The sequence below is a fragment of the Rhagoletis zephyria genome, unplaced genomic scaffold (assembly GCF_001687245.7).
Source record: "Rhagoletis zephyria isolate East Lansing unplaced genomic scaffold, Rhagoletis_zephyria_1.1 Rzeph_scaffold_18724, whole genome shotgun sequence".
In the NCBI taxonomy this organism is placed as follows: Eukaryota; Metazoa; Arthropoda; class Insecta; order Diptera; family Tephritidae; genus Rhagoletis; species Rhagoletis zephyria.
This window is the reverse complement of record NW_016175785.1, coordinates 1-9,740: the sequence shown is the minus strand read 5'-3', so window position 1 is coordinate 9,740 and position 9,740 is coordinate 1. Positions and strand designations below refer to the sequence as shown.

Below are 9,740 nucleotides of genomic sequence, written 5' to 3'. Positions count from 1 at the left end.
GACGATGTGAGATAGGGCCTTTCTATATTAAGGCAACGATATGTAGTTCATGAATTTTTAATTTAAAGTAGGAATATTTATAAATTACATCTGCATACATACATATGTTTTATATTTCCTAATCAGTTTTTAATTTGATTTCAATTAAATTTTCCTTTTTTTTTAAATTTCTTTATTGCCTTTCTTTTCATTTCAATCGTGGTTGATTCATTTTGTTACTTTTTCGCGACGCAATGAAAGTGGTAATTTCCAGTTGTCACCAGACTTCCGACAACGCGCCTCTTCGAATGCCAGTTCCTGCGGACGCCTCAGTCCGATTCCAGCGCTAATAGGACTCGAGCCAGATTGGAGCTTTGGTGCTGACTACACAAATACAACCATAACGCCGGCACAGTCAGCGTCAATGGATCAATTAGCCGGTTCGATAGCGGACGTAAAATTGCCAAAGGATATTCTGCAAGGGTCAGTGACCATTTTGATTTTTGTAATTAATTATGGAAAACTGTTTATTTTTAAGTTAAATGTTTTTGTTTTTTTTTTTTTGCTTTTGAAAAGGGGGTTTGAACGCAAATTTTTATTTCCAAAGCATGCCGATTTGCACTATTTTGCAACAGAAAATGTGTTTTTTTTTTTTTTTGTAAAGGCCTTTGTGTATGCATGTTTATGTGTATGAGTTGTGCATGCTGAAGTTCTTTTATATTTCTGCGTGTTAAAAATTAAGCTAAGTATATACATATGTACATGCATATGTATGTATGTTGTTTCCCAACGTCATCGCCAGCAGATAAATAAAGTGAATTTGTTTTGTCTCTTCCTTTTACCACTTAACGGTCATACGGTTGGAGTAGGTTTAGCGCTGCCTCGGGTATACCCACACAGCCGCCACCCCCCTATCAGCCGCCACAGACATACAGCTTGAATGGGCCCGTCGTGTCACAGGGTTATGGCTTACAGGCCCAACAGTGCATGTTGCATCGCTCTCTGACGTGCAGCTGCTTGCATAATTCACGCGACGTACGTAAATATAGACATTTGTTTTAATTTATAGTTCTATAAACTTGCGTTTTTTTTCTTTGCACCTTTTATTTCTTCGCCCGCAGGGTCTGTCACCTAATTCTGTCACAACAACCATGTCTCCCGCGTATCCGAACAGCGAACCATCGTCGGACTCTTTGAACACATACAGTAATGTGGTTTTAGATGCCGGCAGCTCTGCTGGCGTTGCGAATGATAATGGCACCAGTTTATTGGTTCAACAGCAACGACAGCAACAACAGCAGCAGCAGCAACAGCGACAAGTGCAGCAGCAACAACAGCAACAGCAACAACAACAACAACGTCAGCAGCAGCAACAACAGTCACTTAGCACAAATTTGGAAGGTAGGTGGCTAGATGAAAAAATTTGACCGGTAAAAAATATGGCTATCGAAAGAAATTAAAAGTTAGTTGAAATTACTTAGCTACCGTTAAATTCATCGTAGTCCGATTTTCGGGAAATCTGCGAAAATGTGATCAGCGCATTATTTGTTATCGATTTTCATAGCTTAAAGTTTAATGAGCTTAACCATAAAAAATTTAATGGATTTAACGAGCTTTATGTAGTCACAATTTCCAAAAATTTTATATTTATAAGCAGTTAAAGTCTTCTTAATTTTTTATTAATTTTGGTATAAGTTTATACATATAACCGCTTTGGCCATCGAGAGTTCTGTAGTAACTAGCTTTTCTCGCATCATTCGTCGAGATGTCCTTTTGAGCATCTGTTCATTGGAAGACATAAATTAGTCACGTGCCGACTCCTCCAGCTCAGAGAATTCTGTGACCTTTTACAGACATAACTAAACTTACCAGATTATTGTTGAGAATGGAGCACTGCGACCTTGAGATCTAACTATGCCTTTTATAGATTTCTAGTCTGTCTATTAATTTAGTAGCTGGGGGTAATTTTAATATTTACCCTAAATATTTTGATTAAACTGCACTTTCGGTTATGCGAGGATCACCTAAGCGCCGTGTGCATCAGTGCAGGACATCGTTGCAAAATCTTCCGCACAGTTTCGATGCTCACCCTACCAAATATGCTTCACTTCTGCAGTAAGTACCCAGTTTAGCCAGGTAATTGTTCAGCTTACAGTGTCCTGTAAGAATTTCTGTAATAACTCGTAATTTATTCGTGGATAAGCTCAAGCATTCCTCTTTATAGAGTCGGACTTAAAAAATATTTGGCCTAGTTTAACTTTAAAAAAAGAATAGCTGTTATTTTCGGTGCCCGCAATTAACCATATATATCATGACTATCGGTGTAGGCTTCGAAGGTCGTTAGGACTAAGATTACCTCTCCAAGATTTTTGCACTCAAGTGCCAACAACTACCATATGAATTAAATACCCAAATATTGTCATTTTTTGTTTTTTGCATTCGCAGACAACAACTGCGCATCAACACTTATCGGGCAATGCATGGAAGCACTCAATAATGAGCCACAAATTGACGAATTTACACTAGACAGCTTTCAACCTGGCCTAGAGTGCAATCTGGAGGAAGTGAGTATCAAATTATCTTGTAACCGCTTGAAATAATTTGAAACAATGTAAACTCTCTGCCGATTCTCTCGCTACAAATTCACATTGCAGTTAATCCGACAGGAGATGAGCATTGATGGCATGTTGGATATCAACATCCCATTCCCATCTGACCCCACAGCTGTTGGCAATGACAGTACAAATATTGTTAATAGCGCCCTCGGCGGGGCGAATAATGCGCAGCACCAGCAGCAGCAACAACAACAACAACAACAACATCATCAGCAGCAGCAATTGAATCAGCTGCAGGCACAGTTACCCCAGCAACAGCAGCCACAATTGATGCCATCGCTGCTCAATAGTATCGCTAGCAATAACAACAACAGCATTGTAAAGCCACCATCTTGGGTGCACTAGAGGAGTGGGCAGCGCTGGAGTGAGCAGTTAGTTTAATAAATAACAATAACAAAACATTTTTAGCTAAATAAAGTGGTAACCTAAGAAATGGATTTGCATGTAAAAAGAAGAAAAAATAAAAGAAACGCAGGAAAAAAGCGCGGAAAGTAGCATGAGTGAATCGGTTGCGAATGCGAATACCCGGCGATTGGGCAACTGTCTGAAGCTGATGGGACTTAGAGTTGGGTGTGTATGGGTTTCTGCGTGCCACATGCCGGGATACTTTGTAGCGCATTACCAATTTTGCATGCAAATACTTTTATAGTACTACTCAGTACTACAAGTACTACATACCCGTACATGCAACCATAGAAGTTAATAGTTGATGAATTGATTTAATCTATTCTCCCAACCCACATACATACATATGTATACATGTAAGAATAATGCCAACGAATTGCTTCTACCCACAAGTCAAATCAAACCCAAGTTCGAAAAGAAAATGAAGAAATGAAAAAAATCAAAAGAAAACATATGTCATAAGGATTAAGATAGATAATTGGATGGATAAGAAATAAAACTAAGCAAAAAAACAAAATCACAACTTTGTGTCTAATAATCAAGGACAATAGCGACAGGAGTAAAGGATTAGCTAACTAACTGCAACAATATCTGTGAGCAGCAGAGAGCACGAATTGAGTTTAGAAAGTGAGTACAAAAAAAAAAAAAAAAAACTGTTATTAATCATTTTCGGTTATAAAGTAGATAGTATTAGTTTTGCAAAGTTTCCACACTCAGAAACGAGTCAGCTATCTATATATTTTTCTCTCAACACAAGACTTGGTAACTGTAACCCTAATGTGTAACTTTGCCCAAATCACGTGTCGAGAGAAACATAATTAGTTGTTGTAACGAAATTCTTTTCTCGATGCAGTAACCGATTCGGTTCCTGTCGGTAAATATTGGCTTATTCTGGAGACAATTTTGAGCCTTTCAAGTACTCTAGCAACTTATGATTTGCAGATATAACCTTCATTTTCGGGATATAGGTTCTGTAGAGCAATATAAATATTATAGTGTACAAATTGTATATAAATTCAACAAATATTGAGCGTTTTAAGCATTTTAATTGTTGAAAAAATGCGCAATTTTTGTATTACCAAAATGCTCGACAACCGCTCGAATGATTTTATTGTTCTTGTCTTCAGTCAAAAATTCAAGTTTTTTTCGTTTTGTTTGGTATATGGGAAGTAATGGTTGATATCTTCTAAGCTTGTTTATTTTATTCAAATATATGGGCATAAATGATTTTCCGTACAAAAGCACTTCGTCACCATTTTGCAAACACGCGTATGCGCTGGAAGTGAGAGAAGGAGACAAAATGTATGTGTGTAGGTACTTCTGCTTTTGAGGAACAGATGGCGCAATATATTTATAACATAGTCGCAGCGTTTGTATGTAAATAAATACATACGTACATATGTTGATTGCAGCTAATATGGATCTCTTTTTATCTCGCTTTTATTAGCTCGGGATGTAACTATGTAATATTGATGCGCCTAAAAGATGCAGCGATTTCCATTCTCAAGTTACATACCTGATGACAGTACGAATGGGAATTGCATTAAACTTCCATTTTAAAGTTTCCCGATGACAGTACGAATGGAAAATTTTAATAGCAAGGTTTTAGTTTTTTAAACTATAATTTTATTCTTTTAGTAATCTATGTATGTACATATGAATGCATAATACGGGAAAAATTTTCGTCATATCCGATCTTTACCGTTCGTTCTTTACCTCTTTTCAAAGAGCCCATTTTTCTCTATGAGTGTGGGATTGATTTCATATATCTCCATGAACACTTCCAGAGAGATGCAGTATGAAATCTAGCTTGTATGGGAGGTTCCACGCCCCCCTTTCACATAGTCCGAATATTTATTCATGAGTATGCGACTGATTTCATATATCGAGCCCTAACCGCCAAAATAACGTAAGCGAAATTTTTTTCAAAATTTTCTTTTTTATGCAGAAATATTCCTAGAGCATCTACATAGATGCATTTCTGCATCAAAAAGAAAATTTTGAAAAAAATGTCGCTTACGTTATTTTGGCGTTAGGGCTCGATATGTATTTCCATACTCAGCTCCAGTGCTGTACCATGAACACTTCCAGCGATATGCCGTATGAAAAATTCGGTTTGTATGGAAGGTGCCCCGCCCCGTTTTCCAATAGCTCAAATTTTAATGCAAGAGTATGCCATGGATTTCATATATCTCCATAACAAGTTCTAGTACTCTACCATGAACATTTCCCAGTATAAAAATTCGGTTTGTATGGGAGGTTCCCCGCCCCTTTTGTATATCTAGATTTTTGTTAGCCTGTTCGAAAAAACGGTTCACCCGTTCACGAATTTTGCGATATACATAGAATCCACGTCATAGATGGAAAGAGTTGCTGCTTTTAATATTGTGCTCACTTAGTTCGTACAAAAAACATAACAGCACCATACATATGAATGTACAAAAATATTCATATAGTAATGTAAGTGCCAAGGCGAATTCATACCGTCGCTGGAATAAAAAAGATATATATATAAATTAAAGATTTTTCTAATAGATTAAAGGATTGTCTATCAAATGGTACGATTATCGAATAATAGTGTATATGGAATTTGCACTGTTTCTTTATTCCAGCGACGGTATAAAGTGGTGTTGCTAGGATAGCTGCTTTAATTCGCCTCCGTACAAATGAGTGAGTGCGAAAGTAAGAGTGTTGGAGTTTTCTGTCCCTCTTCCTCCTTGAGCGAAGAATAGCTGAAATTTGACATTTGTGTACCGAAAGCGAAAACAAAATACAAATGTAGTTTTTGTTTTCGTACTACCGCTACCACCCTATATGCATTCGCCTTTTGTAAGTGCTAACAGCAATGTTAATTGCTCCTTGTACATACATATGTAATTGCCTACATTAGTTATCCATGAACTGTACTTACGTATTTGTTTTTTTTTTTAACATAAGAATCAACATTAACGTTAATATTAGCACGTATGTACATATGTATATGTATAAATAACCCTTGCTTTGCGCTGTATTCCGTACGAATTAACAGCAGAACAGAAAAAAGGGCAAACAGAAAAAAAACGGCCTGCAAAATATATATTAGTATAGACTAATTACATTTTTGTAACATTTAAGTAATCACTGTCAATTTTATTCAAACATAAAAAGCTAATTCACACGCGTATCCACATTTAAACGGATATTTATAAATTTCCGCAAAATTCCTTCCTTACTTTAAGATTTCACTTAAAAATTTACTTGATTTTGAAATATTTAAAAATTCGTACAAAACAGATACACGCACCACTCCATTCGCATACAAAATATAAACTCATTTCCTTTCATGCTACGAAGCACTTTGACCGCAACTGATCTCATTCAAATTGTCGGCACTCTCAATTGACTTAACCTTAACAATTTTGTGTGTATCGTTGATTTCCGCTTGTGCACGATTGCCCAATTCCTGCATCTTGAATATGAGCATGGCAAACACTTGTGACGGCAATGACATCTGCAACATTTCCAGCAGGCGCCCTGGTTGTCCGCATACGATTATTGCATTGGCCAGATGTCCCACACCATTCTCAAATTCACCTCGCGCAATCAATGTTTCACCCCATTGCATCTCCTGCAGGAAGTAGCGCTCAATTGCTTCGTGATCACTCAAATTTGGTATTCCATTTCGGTCAGCATTTTTTCGATTGCGACGTCGCTGTTCGCGTACTTTTTTCTTGTAATCTGGATCAGCTCGTCGCTTACGGTCGAAATAGACGCAATAGCCGATGAAGAGTGTGCTCGCCAGACCGACAGCTATGCGCATAGTTGTCTTGTTGATTGTATTCATTTCAAATGCTCAAACAATTTATTAAACAATTTTCAAAGATACTTATTTTGTTTGAATAATTAGTACGCAAACAAACAAGAAACAATTTTTGACTTTTTTCAACTGTCTCTGACTGGTAATACGAAAAAGAAATGTTTTATGGAAATGTCTCCACTGTCTGAATAGTGTTGACAGACTGTTTATAAAAATACATCTATGCATATCGATAGTTTTCATGATTCAGTCATGGATAGAGTTATTCTATACCACACAAAATAAAAGAGAATCATACCGACTTTCACACAGATTAATGGCCCTATTCGCATTGCCACGGCAAAACTAATCCAATGACTATGTATTGTTTTAATTACTGCACTTAAAAATAATATTGTCAAAGTTCCAGATTCAGTTGCTGAAACAATAGTCTTGTGTTTAGTTTTGTTATTGACGTGTGAATAGGGCCCTAAGTATACATGTACACAAGGTGAGTTAAATTGACAGCATAAAAGTGTTCTTGCTATTTGTTTTATCTAGATTTGGTGTTCTGAGTCACAGCATCTCATCGCTTACATACATAACATAGTGACTGCATTAACCTACAGCATCAGGTTCTCACTGAACTTTGTTCTGCTGATAAATGTATGACTTGGCCTACTTGTAACAATGAACATTAGGTCAAATGATTACCTTTTATGTGCGAAATTAATAGTAGCTAAAATACTCTGCTTTATTTTAATGCAAAAGGATCGGAAACGTTAAAAAAGTGTAAAGTCAGTTAAGAAAATGTGAAAACATGACTTGACTTTTGTAAAAGAGAGTTTTTATATTCAAATTATGAGTATACGTGTTTAGGTAGTTCTCGTTAACATTGCCCAATTAGCTTGGTTTTGAGATAAGTTATTTTTTTACCATACCCTCCCCCTGAAAATGAGCTAGATAATAAAATAAGTATATTCATTAATTAGAGCATTATCAAAATTCTTAAATAAAAAAAAAAAAATGTTTTTTTATTTATATATCATTTACTATGTACATGCTTCGCAGATATACCTTGAGGAAAGATTCCTGAGACAGTTACGAATATTTTTGAACTTAATTTGTTAAAAGAATGTAGAAAGCTCTATTCACCTTGGGCAAACAATTTTGAAATTGCAATCCGTAGATTCTCTCATGGGTTTGCCTTTTCGCGAAGGCTGTTCATCAATTGTCTTTTCGAATCGGCGCAAGTGACTTTGTAATATAGTCATGATACTTAATGCTACAGGAGATGAAATGTAATCCAAATTGTGGCTGCTATTTTTTTTTTGCTTTGCTATCACATACTTCCATTTTCAATATTTATCAACATTAAAAAGGATTATTGACCACCATTAATATGCAGACAAATTTTGACATCTGCTCTTGTTGCATAGCGCCACTTGCCGCCGGATAAAATAGGCTAAGCAATTTTATGCGAAGGAGAGGACAAAACTGCACATTTTTGGAGAAATTTAGAATACGGCCGACACAGTTGGATTTTTGATTTCGAAAAGAACTTCATCAGCACAAGAAACGCGATGTTTTAGCATCTTTTCCATATTGTTTTCCATAATTTCATGGAACTTTTGCAAATATCATCGACAACCGAAGAAAGCTTTTCTTTTTTCGAACATCCAAGCAGTCAAACTTCAAACAACTCGCCCTTTGTAATAGCATGTTGACCTAGAAAAAACAGATTTTCTTGAAAACGGCGGCTTAAGTAAAATAAAATCTACTCACTACATCTTAATTTATCCATTTCCTTTTCCCTTTTCTTTTTTACATGAAATCATAAATGGGAAAAAATCCGAAAATTTTTGAGGTTATGCAAATAAGTCAGTTTTATTTGCAAACAAATGATAATAAAAAGTCACTTTTTTTAAATAGAATACATATATGTACTCGCTTATATTTTTTCTTCCATAAAAAAATTTCTTTTAATTATTCGAACTTTATAAAAAAATGCACTTGAATCTTAAGAAATAAACCGATTGCGCAAAGAACGTCTCAGTAACGTTTTGAAAGTGTTTGATTGCCGTTTAACGGTATTCTTTATTTTACAAAAACAAAGTGAAACTTTTATTATTTTGGAGTATTCCCTATCGAACGGCAACAAAAAAATATTGTAAAACTGCGTTTACGAAATTGGACTTTCGCACAGCCAAATGATTTTGAATGAATTAAGCGAAAATTTTATGGATATTCAAATCAGCAGGGATTATACTAAAATATTCTCTGAAAGTATACTTATCCAGCAATCAAAATTTAGCTCGTATTGCCATTTTATTTCCTACTAAAGTTTAAATGTCCGGGCCTAAGTAGGTTCCGAAAAAGTGGAAGAAATGGGTAAAGTAAATATCTGAGCGAAATTAAACTTAAGACATACATACTTACATAGTAAAATTCATTAGAAATATTTTCGTAGAACATTTTTTTTTTCATGCCTGAAAGTGTTGTTTCGACCCTTACTTCAAGAAGCTCTTAAAAAGGAAATTTGGAAGGTCCTTAGCGGATTGATATATTTTAGAAAATTATTCTTCGGGTTCTTCTCAGATAGCAAGTAATTTTTATAAGCAAAAATAAAACTAAACCAGATGCGACCACCACTGAGACACTACCATTCCGATGCAAAAAGAATTTGTGAAATCAGTTGGTCCAAAGTTATGCGGTAACATATGTACATAAGAAAAACAAAAAAATATTCCGACGAACTGATAACCTCCTCCTTTTTTGGAAGTCGGTTAGTAAAGATCATTTAAATTTACTCAAATAGAATTTCATTTTATTTGAGGAATGGAGGTGATGAAATAAAAATGAAAATTACCAAAAACGCTAAGTATTATTATAATTGTATGCGTATAATTGCCCGCAGGATATTTTATTGCGATTTTTCTATGTAAATTTTCCAATGTCGCCAAATG

The 9,740-nt window shown here is 35.5% G+C and overlaps 1 protein-coding gene and 1 pseudogene across 1 annotated transcript; one reads left to right on the top strand and one right to left on the bottom strand.

The window, feature by feature from the left end:
* Positions 1-226: 226 nt before the first annotated feature.
* LOC108380259 (forkhead box protein O-like) lies at positions 227-3,511 on the top strand (the record flags this gene model as incomplete). The annotated part of the gene is made up of 5 exons (XM_017636631.1): positions 227-462; positions 849-1,014; positions 1,101-1,380; positions 2,425-2,543; positions 2,634-3,511. Coding segments are annotated over 5 exons (1,107 nt in total), but the record flags the coding sequence as incomplete, so codon positions are not given.
* A 2,813-nt stretch (positions 3,512-6,324) lies between these two features.
* On the bottom strand, positions 6,325-6,822 carry LOC108380258 (mitochondrial import receptor subunit TOM20 homolog B pseudogene; annotated as a pseudogene).
* Positions 6,823-9,740: the final 2,918 nt, after the last annotated feature.